General features: G+C 38.6%; 1 protein-coding gene and 1 long non-coding RNA gene across 15 annotated transcripts in view; one reads left to right on the top strand and one right to left on the bottom strand.

Moving 5' to 3' along the window:
* The window catches only part of UNC5D (unc-5 netrin receptor D), a 220653-nt gene that overhangs the window by 191507 nt on the left and 7965 nt on the right, over positions 1–21181 (top strand). For all 14 annotated transcript variants that reach the window (XM_013194413.3, XM_066983334.1, XM_066983335.1 and 11 more), the window contains 7 exons: positions 2650–3027; positions 6693–6777; positions 11373–11541; positions 13185–13412; positions 14756–14905; positions 18050–18214; positions 20064–20242. In XM_013194413.3, the coding sequence (XP_013049867.2) occupies positions 2650–3027; positions 6693–6777; positions 11373–11541; positions 13185–13412; positions 14756–14905; positions 18050–18214; positions 20064–20242 (1354 nt within the window). The remainder of the gene's footprint in view (positions 1–2649; positions 3028–6692; positions 6778–11372; positions 11542–13184; positions 13413–14755; positions 14906–18049; positions 18215–20063; positions 20243–21181) is intronic.
* The window catches only part of LOC106044408 (uncharacterized), a 96839-nt gene continuing 87026 nt past the window's right edge, over positions 11369–21181 (bottom strand). Inside the window, exons 3-4 of the long non-coding RNA XR_001212258.3 lie at positions 12493–12634; positions 11369–11507 (exon numbers count right to left, since the gene is read on the bottom strand). This is a non-coding gene — a long non-coding RNA (uncharacterized lncRNA). The remainder of the gene's footprint in view (positions 11508–12492; positions 12635–21181) is intronic.

Here is a 21181-nt window from a genome sequence, read left to right as displayed (position 1 = left end):
AAACCTTTTACTAAAAGCAGCAGTCAGGTGGTTTCTGAAATTATATTTCCTTTGGACAAAAAGGTGGCGGGACGGAGATAGAATGGGGATTATTTTAAGATAGTGTATTTCTTTAATTCTGTGCTGACATTATAACATCGGGACCTGCCTTATTGTGGTAGGTAGGTGGGTGTGTTGGTTGGATGTGAAAGTGTCCCCATGTCTCTTCTCTCTTCAGAAAAGTGAAACGTGTTGTAGGGTTGGGTTTTTTGTTTGTTTGTTTTGTTTTTACAGTTACTTTATTTTCTGAAAGACATTTCTCACCAAGCATAAATTGCAAGAAACTGGAAGAAGGGCTTGGTAGACAAGGAGGCTTGAAGGATGTTTACTCATTCATTTAAAAATTCAAGTCTTTAATTAGTCGTGTAATTCTCAACAAATGCCTCAATAACTTTTTTCTTTGTTCAGTTTGCCATGAAAGTCTTGTTTTGAGGCTGGGGAATGAACTGTTTGATTTCACGTTTCAAAAATATTAGTTCTGGGCACTGAAAACATCTGAGACAGCAAATTTCTCTTGTGCTGGGATGCTGTTAGTTCAGTTACTTTGGGTTCTCTGTCTGTGGGTTTTTTTAATACGATTATTTGTAAACTAAGCAATTCAGCTAAAACAAAGGCCAGTTCTCTGTTCAGTTTGCTACAAAAGGAGAGCACAGTACTGACAGAAGGACAATAGATAGTATAAAGGACAATAAAAAATGAGGCTTTTGTGTAATTCTATTCGGCTGGGTCTGTAGGACCACTAGATAAGTGTATAAACAGCGAGATGCAGTCTGTTTCTTTTGAAGCCATCTAAACTGGGTAATGTACGGGGAAAATCTCTTCTGTTATGTACTGAGAGCAAAACTATTGAAAGTAGTTTGAGAGTGGGCATTTGAAATGATGCTTTTAAAAAGAAAGTGAAGCTGCAAAGCAAACCATCAGAACTATATTTGTTTTCACCTGAAATCATACAGAATGCAGCACCTTGCCGAAAAAAAAAATAGTGCAACTTCCTGAATGCTAAAGCTGTTACCGGCCATTTGTCTGTAATCTGAGATTCTGTGCTACTTTGCGTGCAGCTACACAGACTGAAATGATCCAAATGTTACTCTTTGGAGAAATTTATTTATAATTTTAGCTACCTAACCTGCAGTCCCTTTAAAAGGATCGTTTTCAAGGTTGACATACAGGTCATTTAGAAAATTAGTTGAGACATCCTATATTTGCTACAAAAAATAAAAAAAAGGAACAAGACAAACAAAAAAGACCAAACCATGTAAAGAATTCAGGTTCTAACAGTAGCCAGCGTTTTCTGATCTAAAATGCTCCTAGACGTATAGCTGGGGTATTCATCCTCCTATTACTCTCTTGTCCCACTTTCTGTTCAACCCAATTTCCCTCAGGCAAAATCTATCCTTTTGTGTAAGCTCACTGAAAAGGTCTGCAGGAAGTTGTGTTTTCACCCAGTGGGTTTTAATTTGAAAAAATAATAATGCACTCAAAACCAGAAGTTCCTGCTTGGATTCATGCACTTTGGAATTGCCTCAAGTGCAGGAAACACACTGATCAAGTACCTGTTGGATCTATTACATTGTTTCATCTGGTTTTCAACATTGCCCTCTGTAATTATATGATATAATAATATACCCTATATTATATTCCGTTATATATAATTATATATTATATAATGTTCTCTCTCTGAGAATATGAGGAAGGAAGAGCAAAACAAAAAGGGAATGCTGGAAGGACCAGAAATAGATTTCTGATTTAGCATCTTAAAGCTCAGTTATGTAAATTTCCAATGCCTACCACGGTATTTTTCTTTAATACTAGAACAAAACAGGGAGAGCTTTTACTCTCCAAATGCAATTCTTTTTCCCATGACTGCAGTATGTACTGAGTGCATCAAACAAGTTAGTATTAGATGCACATCGGCCAGATCTCCTAAGTCTTACCTGTCTAACTCCAATTTATGTATAGACGGACAAATCAAAGTGCAGCTGAGTACTGCTTAGGATTTAAAACTGCATCTAATGGTTCACTGAAAGTGACAGTGAAATACAGACCCGATTTTTTATTTGCAGGCAGTTCTTAAGGACAGAGTGATTCAAGCTCCAGACATTGCCAAGGAGGAAGGAATTAGCTGTAGCGTGCTTGGTACCACGATACAGGCTGAAACTTAGTTTGGACTAATGGGGCACTGAAGCAGGTGCACACGCAATGCCATACAGTATACCAACAGTTCCACCAAATTTGCCATTTTTAAAAAAGAACACCAATCGTTACATGGCTAGGATATGAGTCACGGTTCTTAGGATGCCTAAGCCCATATGCATGTTATTTTTTCACTTCTCAGTGTAAATGCAGCTCATGTAGCTTAAGGGCATAGTTAAAATCAAAGGGATTTATTCATTTCAAGATTGTAACCGAAATTACTGCATGACCGGGAATGCAGGCCTGGAGTCCAGCTTACCACTTCCCTGTGCTTTATGAAGATCTACATAAAACGATGGGACATGCCCTTTCTCTAATATCATTTCTCCAGCTACGTGCTGTCCAGATGCTTCACCGGGCACTGCTGCACACTGTATAATGCAGGGACTAACTGCCTGATCCACTTCATTTCACCAGGTAACTCCCTGCTTTTGAACTCATCCATGCAGCCTGACTTGACAGTGAGCAGAACGTACAGTGGACCGATCTGCCTGCAGGACCCGATGGACAAGGAGCTAATGACGGAGTCTTCGCTGTTTAACCCCCTCTCAGACATCAAAGTCAAGGTTCACAGTTCGTTCATGGTTTCCCTAGGGGTGACAGAGAGGGCCGAATATCATGGAAAGGCACATTCTGGAACTTTTCCTCATGGAAATAATAGAGCTTTTGGTACGATACAGGCTAGAAACAAGGCTACGTATATTCAGAACCTGTCTTCTATTTCAACACAAAGTGAGCTGAAGACAACTGCCATTTTTGGACACCTGGGTGGTCGTTTAGTGGTTCCAAACACAGGTGGGTAGATCCTTTCTTTATTAGAAGCACGTACTTAATTTTAGATGAAACTCACTTTGCCTGATGCAGTGTTTTATTCATTTATTCTATGAATAAATAAAAAAGTAGGGTCTTCCTTAACACAAATGTTGGGAATTACATCAGTTGCCCGCAGTGGAAATGACTATGATCAGAACAAAGCTTGGGATGAGATTTTAAAAAGGCATTATGCCTATTTGAACTGCTACAGATTACTGCCTTTCTTGATGTCTTCAGCATGTAAGTCATATTAATCAAAGCTGTTGCTTACTTGGATCTTGATCCAAATGAAGCACTCACCAGGAAGGAGGTCGATATTGGATCAGGATCTTAGATAATGGGGTCATATTCAAAGCAGAGTCTACATGCATCAGCATCTGACTGCGTTAACACTGTCAGACTTCATTATGTTATTACAGTCTGCAGCATATAACAAATAAGACATCTCTGGAGAATAGCTTCCACTCTCAATGAAAACTCTAGTGTGGCTTTTATTAGCATTTACTTCTGGCTTTCTGGTTTTCTCTTTCTTTTAGCTTAATAGCTTGACAAAGTTCTGTAGTAGGGCACTTCAAAGTCAGCTGCCATTTCAAGGCTGGGCTACGCACTGAACCATTGCAGTAAAAATGCTCAATCTGCATTGTTTAAGTAGATAGAGTTTGTTTGTGACTTCAGACTTTTGTGAGACTGAATTTTATACTTACAGCGTTTGTTAAATTAGGTGAAAACATATGACAACAAATTAGAATCTAATGAAGGATGTTAAGATCATTTTCCAGCAGCGTGCTAACAGCTTATCTTTTCAACTCTTTTGATCTTTTTTCAAGGTTTCCTTTAAACTCAGCTTTGATTGCATTTGGTTCATGTGTCCAGGCTTGGCTCTTTACTGGTTAAACTGCATGCTTGAAGCCTTATCCTTCATGTTTCATAAAATCAGTATTTTAAAGGTTAGCATAAGAAACACGGTCTGTATTTAGAGATGATTTATAGAAGTATGTAACTCTGGGATATAATATTTAGTGCACAATCATGCACGACATATAGAATGAATACATTTCTCCACAGACTTCTTTATGTTCAGGAATGAATATTACAAAGCCACAGGCACTAACTCATGAACGAGGAAGTCCTTCATTTATGCTGCTACTTAAAGTAATGATAGTCCCATCAATTAGATTATTTAAATGCATATTTGATCTACATGTACTTCCTTTTCCCTATTTTTATGTAAGATCAAATTTGCCAGTCAGTTGTAAATTATAGGCCAATTGTGCTGCAGCTTAGCTGAGGTTCTGCATGTATGACGTATTCAGAGCATTTGAAATGTAGTCTTCCTGTACTGAGAGTGCTGTGAAATGGTTTCATTTCACTGCCACCCAGTAGAAAGCATCCTTGTTAATTTCTAATTCATATTAGTGAATCAAAAGTAAAATCATATCACTTTGAATCACTAGCTATGTTGTATATAAACTAAAAGCTTAATTTGGTCAGGTTGTTTCTCCATTAGGAAATTCCTTGTAATCCTAGAAGTAACAGATTTGATCTCAAAAGCACAAAGAGCTTTCAAGCAAAGTTTAAACCATGATCAAGCCTTGTAAACATGGAGCTATGCAGATGACAGGATGTGTACTGCTAAGAGGAATTTATTTAAAAGAAAGAATAGGAAAAGAATAATTAAATAGAGAATGTAGAGGAGATTGTTCTGTTGCTGCATCAGATAAAAGCCTGGCAAGGTAACAGTTTTTGGTGTTTTTTTTCCCCTTTCCTTAATCAAAGATGTATGTTTTGTCTTGAATGGGATCTTCTGGGTCCCTGTGCATGAAGCTACTAGACAGTCTATTAAGTCTTCCTCTATGAAGTGAAACTTGCCTTTTGATCATGCAGATAGCTAGATATATTCAGTCTCAGTATGCGGTTCCTTTTGGTCTGCAAGATAATAGGTCACTGAGGTGAGACTGAGATAATTTCATTCTGTCTCTAAGCTCTGTAAGCCAAGAGTGCATTTTAAATTTGGTTTAAGTAAAGCTTACTGTTACAAACTGATTAAAATTAATTTATCCACAGCCTAGGGTTACAGCAACTTCAGAATCTGCACAGTCCCTGGTACTTTTAACATTTCTGATTACTTGGCAATGAGAATTGAAATTCTGAATTGAGAATTCTTTAAAAAGAATTCAGATAAATTCCCAGCTTTTTGTGGGTTTTATCAATAGCATAGGAGAATTAACCTCTCCCCTGTTCAAATGATGTGAAATACCTGCATTGATTCCAGATTTCAATGAGAAAATACTTGCCACTTAATGATGGTAAAACACGATGGAAGAAATTTTTACAAGCAAGGCTTCAAACAAATGTAACAACAGCTGAATCTCTGTAATATTCATTCTGAGACCACAGTAATAAATTTCACTGCAAGGAAAGAGAATGTGAACCTCATTCTCAGCACAACTAAGGGCACCTTACCAGTGTTGTTACTGAAAATGTTCGTATATTTGAAACACAAATAACTTGGATTTGTAAGGAGTTTTGGTGTGCTTGACTGTACAGCGAATCTTGGCTGAAAAGTGTGCTGCCTCGGCTGCATCAGTACTGGAATTAAAAGAAGCCTGTTTTTCCCATTGAAATTATAATTAGCTAATTGAATGTTTTTGTACTCTAGCATTGCTGCTTCTGATGAAAGAACTGGGAGGTTTTCCCCATTCCCAATACACCCGGTTCATTTTTTATCATAAACAAGAAGATACATTAAAGAGAAAAACTGCACTCTATGGTCTCTTATCTGTTACCTAAGATAAAAAGTACAAAAATTACTTCAAAGTACTTGCTACAGAGGATTGTGTGAACTGCAGGGCTGGGCTTCACGGCCTTGCTATGTACTGTGCACAGCTTCGAGTGGCTACTGAGAGTTCTGAACAGCACCTTTACCCTTGAAATTTACCTGCTGTAAATTTGTCAGGGGGAAAAAAAAATCTAGTAGGTTCTGATATCAATGACATAAAAACATTTGCTATAGGAACAAAATTACTCTGAAGACTGTTAATAGACCAAAGACTTTTTCAACCCTTTGAGACTGGGACTATATTTAGGTTTAGATCTACCGTGGATGAAATGCGGTAGATGGAACAGAAACAAACACTTTACAATATAGGTTAAGGAAGTCAAAATGACATGGATTACACAGCACTCACTGTATGGCAGCCTCACGGAAAGACTTTGTGGTCCCTTTTGTTTCCATAAATCATTCCTTTTTATCTAAGTGGTGAAGTAGACAGAGTTTGCCCATACTCAGGGATGAAAAGGAGTCTTCGGTCACATGTAGACAACAAATCCCACCTTATTCAGTGACACAAACCAACCCGAAGTCCACTTTTTAAAAGCTCTGTTAGAGCAAGAGGTTTTTAGGCACACGAGTCTGTATAACTCCCGACTGTAAAATAGTAACATGTTAATAGCTAGACGGATGGATCGTATTTATGATGTATTTTTCCCTTCATCTGACAGTGCTGCAGTCAGAACCACTCTTTGAGAGGAGCTCTCTTCAGCTCTAGTAGGTGGCCTTTCTAGATGCTGTAAATCAGAGGCCAGTTTTGGGGTCCTTACCTCCAGTGTCTTTCCAAAAGATAAGTTCTGCCTTTGCTCTGTTGCAGGAGTCAGTCTGCTGATACCACATGGAGCAATTCCTGAAGAGAGTTCATGGGAAATTTATCTCGCCATAAATCAAAGGGAGTCCAGGTATGAAGTATGTGAAAGAAACACTTTAATACATGCAAAATCTGTGGAACTGGCTCATTTCATGGATTTCTTGTCTATGCTGTTTAAAGGAATAGAATGTCTTCACTGTTGCTGGTGCGACCACACTGCTGGGACATAACAGTATATAAATGACCATATACACAACATAAATGTGTCTATATAAATGAAAGAAAAATGATCTTTGCGTGGTACTTCTGTGAAATAGTATGCAAATGCTGCTGAAGGATGGGATACCTCACGGAGTTTGATAAAAAGAACAAACAGCTTTTTTAAAAATGCAGGTCATTGCTTTTTTATATTGGCGCTTTGTGTATGTGGCAAATGCCTGCCATACAAAAGAAACCTAGCTGACTTCTAGATCCTTCTAAAACTAGATGCTCCGTTAAGATATATGGCTTTAAATTCTGCTGTCAACTGCACACGTGGATGTGTTCATCAATTCCCCTGTAACTGGTTCAGTTGCCTTCATTCCACATTAGAAGGCAAATGGAATTTGGCCCAAAGTCACTTGTTTTACAGTGGATCTTCCCCTTTAATTTCAGGAATAAGCACAGTTACAGAAACGCATTATTTTAACGGCTTTTTGGTCACTATTCCCATAGAATGTTTACTTCCTAGTGGCTTTAATTTTGCACAACATAGATTACAAAGAATCAAAAGTGCTCTGAACTGTCTTGTTTCTTTGAGCCTGCCAGCACCACACATCAGTATAACCCTAGTTTAGTTTGCTTGGCTGGTTCACTAGGTTTCAGCTAGAAGCTGACCAAACGCTCCCAGAGGGTAAAATTACCAAATTGGTATGTAATTAAGTGTAATTCAGGAAATGATGACAGCTTGCTTAGTCTAAGTGTGGCATCGCACTATATTTCTAGCCTGATTCAGAAGAAAAGCAAAACTTATGGAATGCTGGCCATATTGTTGAACTGTCAAGATTGGTTGAACATGGTCTTCATTTTTAGATGCAAAGTTGTTTTTTCTCACTAAGACAATTCTTTTTATCTTGTGGTGTTTTTTTTAGGAGGTAAATTTTAAGAACTGAAACTGAAAAGCATGAACTGAAAGATACAGAGCTGCCTATAAATTTTAAAGCCTAGAAATATTTTCCAAAAATTTATCTGAAATCGGTTTTAATTTTTTTCCCTCTGAACTCCTTTGTGAAAACTTTAATATTCCATCCCCATCTGCTGCTATAGGTTTTTGATCATTTTCAGTGAAAGATTAAGATATGTAGAAGGAAGGAAGGAAGGAGGGAAAAAAACAGCTGTTTTATCTGCACGGGTTCTGCAGAAGTGAGTTAAAATAGGTTAATTAAATACAAGCAGCAGATTTTGCCTACTGTTTCCTTTTTTTGTGGGCAGAAACATAGGTAGCAAACCAAACTGAAAATTATCATAGAAAGGTTTTTCTTTTCTTCTTTTTTTGAAGCGGATTTCTATAAAGTAAGACAACGGCAAACATTCATTTATGTTTTGCATTAAAATATTGTTATTTCTCTTCAAATAATTGAGGCAACATCAATGTATCTTTTGCCTATCTGAACTGGGTACGATAAAACAGACTTTTCTAACAGCTGCGGATTGTGCTGACATGCAAGGAGCAAGGGCTCTCTTTTAGTGCCTGTGGGCTTCTGTGTTCTGATGGTGGGAGGAAATGCCATCGGTTTGGACTTAGTACCTGATTTGTGTGTGATCAAAGATGACAGGAAGGAGTACCAAGCCACATTGCAGAATTGCTCAGCAGTCTCTCATACAGATACCCCTAAAATGTAGAGGATTGTTCACCTGGACAGGCACAGTGCTCAGAGGTGGAGGAAAGGTAAAATAGTGGCTTAGAGAAGGAGGAGAGGAAAGCTGTTCTTTACTTCACAAGCTGAAGATATATGGCCATTAAAACCGCAGTAGTTCGTGTTGTAGGTTCTGAATGAAGTCTTGTCCACATCAAATTATGTTCAGTGAGGTTTAATTTAATACAAAAGTTAACCAGATCAGTAGATGCATACAAGAATGAAATTCTGTGTTGCAAGTATTTGAGGTCACCATAAAATGTGCCTTGAGACAACAAGGATCATATTGTTTGGATTTAAATTGTTTAGTAAGTGGGTTAGCTGTCACTTTTACTCTAATCTTCATTTAGCTATTAAGACAGGTTGGTGTGAGATATAAAGACATAATAATAGGAACAGAGATTGATGGGGGAACTGATAGAGCAACTTTGAATTCTCTGTCACAGGGACAAAACAATCTGTGCACTACAGTTATGGTCATGAGATTATCAGCTGGTTTTCTGTAGATTGATAAAATCCTCTGTGGCATGAAAAACTCTTTGTATCCTAAACAGAAGACAAAAGTTTTAAAATTCTTCAGTGTCTCATGTAACCGAGCAACTCAGTGATGGAGCTGGCTGTCCCTCCAAAAAGACACCAAACCAAAAAAATCTGAGGGTTATTGGGCTTTGCTACAAAGACCCTCAAGGGTGCTTCTGGCAGCTGGAAGTTGATAAAGAGCACCAAAGGACTCCTTACGGAGAAAAACAGCCAAACTAAACCTCCAACCACCGTACACATGCTTTGATGTTGGCAGAAAGTACAGGCTATTGATGTCTGCGAAAGAAACAACAAAGTTATTGATTCCGGCCCAAGCGAGTGAAATGTTGGAGTGAAATGTCTCTTGCCTCCTTGCATAATTTTGACTTTGTTCTTAAGCTGGAAAGCCAGAGCAGAGCTGTGCTGGGCCAGGGATAGCGATCTGCTCGCTTGTGCCTCGAACCAGAACGCCTCAAGCTGCGTCACTGCAGTTATGCGCAGGCTGCAGGGACTTGCTGCCGGCCGGTGGGTCGCTGCAGTTAGAGAAGTGTCGCTTGGGTAACAGGACTGGGACGTGCAGATCCCAGCGCTGTTGGCCAGGAGATCTTCTTGCTAGGGCCATTCAGCCAAAAATCAGTGCATAGGTAACGTGCACGAAATGACTCACAGCCCCTAGGCCACTGTTATCACACATACAAATTCTCCCCACCAAGGAGGGAATACCTGCGGTGTTTTGTATCATTCTGGAGGCTTGACAAATCGGAGCTATTTTTGATGGGAATTATGACTAACAGCATAACAAACTCTGGAGTCACAGCCTCCAGGAGTAAATAGGGTGGTGTGAGGCTGAAAACAAGGTAACCTGTATTTTGCTCCCGTTATTGAGGATGACTTGTCCAACTTTGTACTGGAAGTAACTTAAGCAGAATTCCTCCCCTAGCCTCCCCACCCCAGTCCTGCCTTTGTATTTTATGCCTTTGTCACCAGCGGCCACTTGGCAAAGGCGCTGTCTGTTGTGCGAGAGCTGCACCAACTAACTAAGGGCTGACTTGCTCACTGGAAGTCCACTTTTGTTACCCCTTCCTGCAGCAGAAGCAGAGCAGAGCTAAGGAAGTGAAGGCACCAGCCTTTGCTGAGGTACAGCAGAGAGAAATCATAAGACCAGAATAACTTACTGGAAAAAGTCATTCTGACATTAGTTCAACAAAACACATTCCCATGTGTTGCTAATAGTGGTAAGGCTCCTGCTATTGCTTAGATGCTTTGATGCAGCAAGGCCTGCAAGCGCTGGATGCTTTGTGCGGCCTACTCTGCCCTCTCCTCTCCGCTCTTATGCACACTCATGGCTCAAAGAGCAAAATGGCAGCTATAGTTGAGTCTGTTTGTGCTTTGATTTATTTTATTTCTTTTACCCTAAGGATGCTACAAACACTTAGAAGCGCTGAGGCTTAGTGAGCAATTATGATACGTGAAAAAAAGAAAAAGCAGAATTTGCTGCCTTAGTTAATGTTGTGTCTTTTCATCTTGAAGATGAACTTAGAAATTAAAGGTACAGAAATGTAGCAGTGCACTCAGCACAGGCAGTACGGGAGGGTTGGTTTGTTGCCATGCTGCTATTGCACAGCTCTATGGGCGAGACCATTGTTAGCTTGTGACATGGCGGTGAAAGTACTGACTGTAATGGAGACCGCGTGCAGATATCTTACTTTGCTGACTTCTAAATTTAGACCCAAAATTTCTATTCAGTGATGTCTACTGTAAGTTACCTATCTCGTTCATTTGGCAGAATATGAATGTGTTTTCAAAGCAGGGAGATCAAGCTCAGCCTGGAAAAATTCATGAGACTGTGCTTTGAAACCATAATTTGTTTTATCTTCACTACTGTGAAAATATCGTAGATGACATTCTTTGCAGGCAGAATTAGATGGCAATATTACCAGCTGGTGCATAAAACAAGGCTTACTTGCATAGAGTAATTTTAGTGTTTCATTTGGTTTAAACAAATTGAAATGTATTTTAAAGACCAGAATCCTAAACTGACCAGCCACTGATTTCAGTAGATGTGGCTTAATAGTTTCATGTCCTGCTCCCAATTCTATATGAACATTAGTGTTGTAGTTGGCTTGCTTTATCTTTTCTGTAACAGATGAACAAAGCACTCAGATTTTTCACTAAAATATTTTAAATTTTTTATATTGCCATTACTATAAATACATTTTCCCACATTGTTGAAAAGATCCTAAAGATGGTCTTACTTTCCTCCACACACCAGCCTACAGCCGGAAGGCACAGATGTTCTTCTAGGACCAGAAGTAACCTGTGGCCCCTCAGATGTGTCCGTCAGCACTCCGTTTGCCTTGACTATCCCACATTGCGCAGAAGTAAATTCGGAGCACTGGAGTATTCACTTGAAAAAAAGGACACAGCAAGGAAAATGGGAGGTAAGTTTGGACTTCCGCTCCCACTTAAAAGGTTACACTAACAATGGAAACATGATTACTCTTAATCAGGCAGGAACTGGTCAAAGATGATTCAAGGGACAGAATAATTGGGCATTTTAAAGAAATCATCTTTTTTCTTTTCAAAAGTAAGAGGATTCTGCATTTTGTTCAGAAGTAGCTAAACTCTGTTCAAGTGCTGTACTAAAATGTGCAGAAAAGGGTCAATTTTATGATCTAGTCCATGTTACACAAGAAAGTATTCATTTTCTCAGATCACTTAATAACAGAGCCAGTAACCATTTGCTCTTGAAAACACTGTTTGGATGTTTTATAGCTCCCAAAGAAACCCAAGTCTGAACAGAACATGATATCCAAGCAAGAATTTATCATGACATAAAGAAAGTTATGGCACTGCTTAAAAATACACAGTTCAAGTTTAATGTTTTTGTTGGTGGTGGGTTTTGTTTTGTTTTCTTTTAACCTAGAATGATCCTCCTGATTTAAAAATGTCTCTTTGTACATGTCGTTTTAATGGGCATTTGGTGATCACCCCGTGCTCATCACCTCTGAAGGATTAGTGTATGTATGTTAACTGAAATACTCTCCTTTTTTAGTTCAAATATATTTTTCTTATACTGATTTATTGAGGAAATTAAGCGTTGTGTATTCATGACATGGGCATTTGATCATCTATGTCTGTTCATCTGCATTTTTTTTAAGCCCACTGGCCATCTTTGACCAAAACTGCTTGCTAGGCAGGTATACACACAGGATTAAAAGGTGCTGAATTTCCCAAGTATGATGTTCACTGTACATGTTATTAGAACCATGGTACCCAGTAACAAGACACAAATCCATCATCGATCACACTGTATTGCACTGCTGCTGATGGAACTATTTGATTCCTTGCATTGCAAGGAAAGAAACAGGAGTTAAAACATTCACGCATACCTGAACTCACGCTGTCCTTTTCCTCCTCTAAACCACCATGCTGCTTGTTGCTCTTTTTTAAGCCATTTCAAATTCAGCTTCATTTTCCTACTTAAGTTCACTCAATACTCTGTCAGCTCCAACAGTGTCAGTTACAAGCACCCTGGAAATAATGAGGAGTGTAACACCAGACTGTAGACTGCTCAAATACCTCATCTAATGATGCTGTAATGCAGAACTAAGTATGAAATACAAAAGAAGGGGAGAGGTAGTTTTTTGATTGAGGTAAACATAACTGTAATGGATGTTCTGAAAGGATGTCAAATACCTACTGGCATTCAAGGTTTGCTTATTGACTTTAATCTTCAAGGTAATTTCTTACCTTGACATCATGAAAAAATTAGCTAGAAAGTCAATAACACTTGAAAAAAAAAGCTAAAATTCCTTATGCATCATCATTATTATTATAAGCTCTACACACTGAATTCTGCACAGAATTCCTATTGCTGACTCGGGGCTAAATGGAGACTATTTACTCATATAGGTAGTCTACCTTCTCCTGTTCCCTGAGGTCAACATCAGTTAAGAATGTGCATACTGGCTCTCAGGAGTAGTTTACATTCCAGTTGAATAAATATAAATAAATGCTGTCATGACTTCTATTGTCAAGGCCTATTAATTTTTTTTTTTTTAACCTGAATTTCATTTTGCAGGAAGTGATGTCTGTGGAAGAGGAAACTACTTCTTGCTACTGCCTGTTGGATCCTTATGCCTGTCACATTCTCTTAAACAGCTTTGGAACTTATGCACTTATTGGAGAACCCATCTCTGACTGTGCCGTTCGACAGCTGAAAGTAGCGGTTTTTGGCTGCCTGTCTTGCAATTCTCTGGATTACAATTTGAGAGTATATTGTATGGATAACACACCTTGTTCGTTTCAGGTAAATTATTTCACTTTGATATTTTGGCTTTAATTATTTTTTCATAGAATACTCACATTCCTTTATTCCTGGGGATAGTCCATGGGCTACAGGAACAGTCCAGAATTCAGAGTGAATAAGAACGAGAACACTGTCATTTTTTTATGCCACTGCTGCATGACTTAGTGCAAATCCCTTAGTTTCTCTGCAGTGTTGTTTCACTTGTCACTTTACACTGAAAGAGCTTTAGGACTGCCAAACTGTCCACTCATTTTTTGCCAGGCAGATGCAAACCTACTCTGCCTACGTTCTAGACTAACCAGAAATCACAGCCATGGTTAATGCAGCACAAAGCTCCAGCTGGGAAGCAGAGCGTTAGGCTGGGCTCGGTGCCTTGGGCACATGAGCACAGGCAGAGCCTGCTTGCATCTGCAGCTGAGTGCTACTCCAATCCAAAGAGAAAACGTAAGTCATTATCATTTGATGTATAGAATTTATCACAGTCGTTACCCTTACATTGTCATTACTCACTTCAGGGTTTCCTCTCCTTTTTACAATCTGAGCAAGAATAAAGAGATTGTCTTGCCATTTTTTTTCCTTCAAGAGCTAAATTATAATTGTGCATTTTCCCCTTTTAAAAACAAAACAAGCAATCAAACAAAAAATTGCCCCAAGTTCCAGCTGAATGTGAGAAAACACTTCTTTACAGTGCGGGTGACAGAGCACTGACGCAGGTTGCCCAGGGAGGCTGTGGAGTCTCCTCTGGAATTATTCAAAACCCACCCGGATGCCATCCTGCGCACCGTGCTGGGGGTGACGCTGCTTGGCAGGGGTTTGGACCAGGTGATACCCAGAGGTTCCTTCCAACCTCAACCATTCCGGGATTCTGTGTGACTTTCCTACACGGCATGCCAAGACAAAACAATGAAATTCACTGGCTTTTACATGGTGAACTCAGAACCTTTAACAAAATGGTTTTCTTTTGAGAGCTGAAATGAAGACAGTTGTGACAGATGAATTTTTACTTCCTCTTCCTATTGTACAGAATAGAAACATGAATCTTAATGGAGCACACACTAATAAGGATTGTTAAAGATTTACAATAGCTTTGTAATTATACCCTTTATTAACACTTACACGATTCGTGGACTAAGAGTATTTTCCTGGATGAGTCTGCCTGAAATTCGAAGGCCCAAATTCCTTCTTCACTTATTTGTTGAACACATGAAATTAACTTTGACTCATACATTCAGTTAATACAAACCTTATGAACTAGGCACCTTTCATAAAGATGAATTTTCATTAGTTAATATTTGTTCCTAACACTAAAAAAAAAAAATAAATTTTCTCCTCTGCCATTGCAGGAAGTGGTTTTGGATGAAAGACTGCAAGGAGGACAGTTACTGGAGGAACCAAAACTTTTGCATTTCAAAGGGAACACCTTCAGTCTTCAGATATCTGTCCTTGATATCCCTCCTTTCCTTTGGAGAATCAAACCATTTACTGCATGCCAGGTACTTGCTAATTTTATTTGTTTACTTTGTAATACAGAGACAGTAAGAATGTTCACTGGTATAGACATAACACAAATAAGACAAGTGTCTCCCCTTTGTTTTTGAAAGGTGAGGTTTTAATCTCAAGGATACTAGAAAAAATGCATTGCGTTATGATTTTGACAAATACAGAATGAAACATTTCATATGTAGCAGAATGCTTTAAATTTTTCATTTTGAAGAAAGCAAGCTTGTACTTCTACCTGTTTCAATTACCTCCAATGGAAGGCCTATACTCACGTTAAAATTTATCACTATTTTTGATCTCTTTGTCATTCCAATTTCTATACAGCTATGAATATACGTCTGAAAAGGAGAGGATATATGTCGGCATTTAAATGTCATGAGTTCAAATTATGGCATGCATATTCTTAGAAATGATTAAGAGCAAATTATTTTTCCTGTAAGACATTAATTAGAGAGGCTGTTGAAGACAGGAAAGTATAAATCAAAACAAAAGATTTCTAAATGTATTGGTTACTGGAAATTATAAGCAATGTGCTGGCAAATAGAGTGAGCTGGTCTTTTAAAATACAGAACTTAATCAGACTATGTAATCTCCCTTTTCCCAGAAGCGTACAGAGAGAAGTCATACAGTATTTTAGCCCCCAAAAAATTGTTTTTAATGTATTGCCCTATTCTCCAAAGTATGAGTATAATGGACTGAATGAAAATGGACTGGATGAAAATGATAGTGATCTGTATCTAAATTCCTTTATCTATAAGAACATGAGGATAATTCATGCTGCAATTTAAGAAATGAAAGAAACAACGTCATTCTCAGCTTCATGTGAAGAACAACTCACTTTTAAGTGTTTTGTTTAATCTGTTCACTTATTTACAGTTTAAAAGATAAACCAATCAGTATTAGGATGCCCCAGTAGTAGATCAAATACCTAGCCAAAAAAGAAGAAATCATGGGAAATTTCTACTAATACAACAAATTACATTTTGCCTCAACCTATATTATAAAAACAACTCCATACTTTTATCTTCTCTTGATTTGTTATTCAATCCTGGAGAATAAAGTTGTATGTTACACTAAAATTCAACTTCAAAGCACCACTAGAAAGAAGTATGTTTTCTGAAAACAGCTTTTTAATAAATGTGAAGTAGATTTAAACTAAATATACGTAGCTGTGTCAATCTTGTCTGACTGCTTTAGAAGGCAGGCAGATGACCCTCCACATGCCCAGTATGCAGAATATGTATCAGTTAAATATCAAGTATATGAGAGAGAGAGAGAAAAAAAAAATGGAAAAGTTTTTGAGAACTTGCCTTCCTGTAGTGACTGTTTCAAAAACAACACGTTACTTTGGTGAAAAACTCCCTAGATTTTTCTTGCAGGAAAGCAACTCCTTCAAATAGCTCTGGTACTAGAATATGCAGAGGTGAATGCTCGCTGCCTTGTATTGTACACAGTAGAAATTACTGAACTTGCAGTGTGTGGTTTTTTTTAAGACCATTGCAGAAAGGTGTTGCAACTACATAAGGAGAGAGAGATGCTAAGAACCTAACTAACACTGCATGATAAACTAGAGCACCAGCTTGCATAAAACACTACTTTCTGTGCTTTCTGCGCACAACTTCGCTGATAAATTAAGCAAGAGTTTTTGTTACTTTGGCTTCTGCGTTTCTGTGCAGTTAAGAACTGGGGTAGGATTATTTCTGCTTGATTATTTCTGGAAAGTTATTATTCCTTTGGGGAATTTTCTTCTTTGCTGGTTGTGAGTCCCTGATGCTAGGAAAGTTCTGAGGGTGACTCAGAAGCCCCGGAATATTTTGTGTGCAACTCAGCACTCTTCCTAAGGCTGTGTACATCTTCTATGAATAAATGTATTGTTTACAGTATATTTAACTCAGGTATTTTTGTTCTCTGTTGGCAAGTAATAGTCTAGAGTTTTCAGTCAAATTAAACTACAGGGTGCTGTTAAAACAAGTCGTGATAGCCAGTGCAAATTTATCTGTATTAATCTTTACATGTTGCAAGGGCCTTGTTTTGCTGAATCTAATGCAAGTGGCATGGTCCAAAGTAGCTATTAAATTTATTGCTTCAAGATAAAACCAAAAAATAAAAAGTCAGATGAGGGATCCATAATCCATGGAAGAATGCTTACGTGCTGTGTTTGCTTTAAGGAGGGCTCAGAACCTGCTGGAGATTTTGATCGCAGCAGGCATGACCCAGTCTCTCAGCAGGAACTCAGGGTTAAAAAGAAGCATGTGCAAAACCTCTGCTGATGGAGGGGTCTGACACAATGCTGGTACTGAAGCCAAATAAATATTTGCATTTTATAATTGGGTGTAGTTTGAATGACTTGGACAGCTGAGAAAGATAGCAATTGTCTCTAGCAGAAACTGCAGAACGACTTGCACTGACTTTGTATTTCCTTCTCAGGGCAATGTTTTGTGAAATGTCCCAAGCCTGTTGGCAGCTCCAATTTGGTTCCAGACTATTTATACATAAAAGAACCCATTTCTTTATGGGGTTTCTTCCAGTGTTTAATCATTTTCTCTCCTACGAGCCAGCACTTTAAGAACAAACTGGCTTTAAAAGTTTTGGTTGCCCAGAACAACTGAAATGAGCCTGTTCAGTTACCGTCTGTTTGGTCCAGCAAATGACACCATTGTCAGACACTATGACGAGGAAAGATTTATGTTATTGGTTTCTCAAATTAGCAAAGATCCTCTTTCAAGGCTTGAACAGATGAATAAATCATCCTGTAAAAGTGCAGCATCAAAGCAGTTAATAGCAGGTGGCAGTCAGAATTCCTCTAGTGCATTTGTTTGTCCTGGCCATCCTGCAGGAGCAGATGCTGAGTGCTTGGCAGCCTTCCCACCATGTTCACAAGTCAGTAGGGGGAACCCTTAAAAACTGCTGGGGTGGTAGAGCAGGAAGAGGCTGTGGCAAGCATGTTAGGAAGGCAGACGGACACCTTCAGGTGTTGAAAGCAGCTGTTTTCCTGGCATCTTGTGCCTCTTGGAGGATCCAGTGTCACTCTGTAGCTGTGAGATGATTTACATTCTGTCTGCTAAGAACTTAATTATAAAGGGAGAACCAAACTGAAAGCGTTTCTCCCCGTTCTCGGGGGATACTTTCTGTCGCAGGAAGTCCCGTTCTCCCGCGTGTGGTGCAGCAACCAGAAGCCGCTGCACTGTGCCTTTTCGCTGGAGCGCTACACTCCTGCCACGACGCAGCTGTCCTGCAAGATCTGCGTCCGACAAGTCAAGGGTCATGAGCAAATCCTACAGATCCAGACATCCATTCTAGAGGTAAAGTGTTCTCCCTGGTTTGTGGTGGTTTTTTCAAGTTGTTGAGCAGTGTGAGCCACAATCCCTCCCCGTTTTTGCCCTTTCTACCTCAGTCTGTTTTCTCACGGCCTGTTCAAAGCTGTAACAAGTCTACAAAGCATTAGTTTCTATTTCCAGTAGAAATCAAATGATGTACTTACAGAGATTTTACAACACTAAAAATCATCTATATTTGAGTCAGTAGTAATAGTTTTCTTGCAGAAAGGTTTTGAGTATCTTTCAAGAGCACTGAGAGTTGCTTGCCCGTTTGCTGTTGGGCCACTGGGGCTTTTTTGTACACACAGAATGTCTTCCGAGGACTGCAGCTTTGCTCACACGTGAAAGAAAGCAATGGTGCACTGAGCAAGCTGGTAAGGAGTCCTACAGCAATGAGAACTTCAGCTACCTTTTTTAGATTATTAAGCATCTTCATTGATTAATGTTTAAAAAGTATCCAGGTACTTCTGTATTAAAGATTTACGTTCATGTGCTAAATGCACTATGCAAAGAATGTGGCAACTGAATAAGAAAACCACAAATGTCATTCAGTATAAAAACATTTTCAGAATATGTCCAAGCATTTGCCAGTTCTTTGTAGAAGTTCCATAAAAAACTTTTGTCCTTCTCTAAACATCTCAGTACTTGCTGTCCTTCTCTAAATATCTGTGACTTTTTTCTTTTAAGAGACCTATCTATCCACAAGTCCCCAGAGCATCTAACAATTCTGTCCTCAAACAGATTTGCTAATACGGAAGGCTTTCTCGTGACTATCTCAAAAAATGAAGGAAAAGTGAGGATAATTTGACTATAAAATAAATATATAAATAACAACTGAATACTTGAATTGTTCATTGCTTTAGAATTCCCTGAACTAACCAGGTAGCAGTAGCTTATCTCACATGTGCAGGGTATGAAAACCTACTATTGTTCTGCATATTTAATTTAAAGTCAGACAATGTGATATATCTACAGCACTGCTATTACTTTGCATGGATGACTTTTGGGATGTGTCATAAATGTTATATGAAGAGACTATAGCATCATTGTTATTTAATATTTATGCTGCATTGCTCTGAAACAAATAATGCATGGAAATGTGACTCCATTACACAAGACTGGTAAAATTTCGTAGGAAAAGAAAGGGACGGATCTACAAAAAGGACCTGGATTCCATAGAGATCTTTAATGTGGAAGAACTGAGGTACTTACAGAACTTAGGTGCTTTTAAAAAATCACAAATGGGAGATTTTTATCTACATTTTAGGCTTAAGCAATTAAAGATTTAGGCAGCCATATTCTTCTGTGGCATTCACCTCCCAGTCACTGCTCTCTTGGACTTCATCTGTTACCCAAAAATAGGAAACTTGTGGAAGGAAAATGACACTGTTTTAAATGTTTTTAGACATAGGTGGTTGTGATGTGCTAGAAGTTCCTTCACAGATCAGAAAAAAAAAATCCTCCCAGCTGTCTCATTTTCTGTTGTCACTGCTTCAAACTGTAGATGGAATCATAGACTGAGATTTGATGCTTTCTTCCTCCAAAAGTGGATTTGATGCACCAACAGGTACATGTAGCTAAACTCACTGCAGGTTGATCCTGCATAACAAGGCAGCAGAAAGAATACAGAAAAGAACTGTCTGCACTCACAGTTATTCTCCTTCTGACGAGGCTGTGCAAAAATCTTGTCTCAGTTCCCCATTCGTAAACAGGAGTACATGGTAGGACTCTTGATGTTACTCTGTTAACGTGCTAAAGAGAGCCACCTACAGACCTGAAGGTAGGCACAAAGCCTGATGCTGTACTAACTGCTTTGTTTTTATATTCTGTGTAGAGTGAAAGAGAAAGCATCACTTTCTTTGCACATGATGACAGCAACTTCCCTGCACAGATGGGCGCAAAAGCATTCAAAATCCCCTACTCCATCAGGCAAAGAATCTGCGCAACATTTGACACACCCAATGCCAAAGGCAAAGACTGGCAGATGTTAGCACAAAAAAACAGCATCAGCAGGTAATGGAAGGCAATTTTGAAAGGTGAACATTTACATATGCACTAAGAATGATTTCCTGCTATTATGTTACGGGGTTTGTTTGCTTGTTTGCTTGCTGGTATTAAAGATGTGTAAATAGTAATCACCTTTCTTACTCTCAAGGATTAATTGTAACTTTCTTATCTATATGACTAGCTACTGAAAACAGGAACTGTTTTCTCCCCCGAATAAACCCACGTGTCCCATCCCACCTGATGTTAGCTTCTAAGCTCAGTTGGTACACCCACAAGACTGAGGTCTTGGTAAAGTACAAGACTCAAGAAGATTTTGGCACGTGTTCTCTCAAAAACTCATACAGCTTGCTGTCTTGCCTTCTATCTGCTATGTTCTATTCCAAACCAAATTAAATGTTTTGAAGATTTTTTTAAGGAAAGGGCATATTTCAAAGGAAATTCTGCTCTACTGTTAGGAGTAATACTATTCTATGCTATAAATAACATTTATGCTTGTGAGCATAAAGGTCATTTATTTGTTTGGATGATTATGTCCAAAGCCAGTCAATAGAAGGAGTTTTAGAGTAATGTGTTAAAGATATTCACTTTGTTTTACCAAATTCTTTACCAATATCACTCCTGCGAAGTTCTAAAAACTATACCTTAATGAATCTAAGTTTACAAATGAAACTATATGATTTAACTTCATGGAATTTACAAGCATCAACTTAAATTACAGTTTCTCTCCATGACAAATTCTTACTAAACTTGCTCTCCAGATGATGACACTCTCCAGAACTGACTTGTTGCCTAAATCAATACACAGGATGGTAAGTGGTGGCCGGCATTTACATACCTCAGAAGAAACGAATCCTGTGTTCATCCTAGCTCTGCTAAATTGAGCAAGTAACATTTAAAGAATAAAAGCACCAGTGTGTGTCCTATGGAGGATTCCCTGCACTCATC

The sequence above is a fragment of the Anser cygnoides genome, chromosome 26, assembly GCF_040182565.1.
Source record: "Anser cygnoides isolate HZ-2024a breed goose chromosome 26, Taihu_goose_T2T_genome, whole genome shotgun sequence".
NCBI lineage: Eukaryota > Metazoa > Chordata > Aves > Anseriformes > Anatidae > Anser > Anser cygnoides.
The sequence above is the reverse complement of the archived record's forward strand: the minus strand, read 5'-3'. Positions and strand labels throughout refer to the sequence as shown.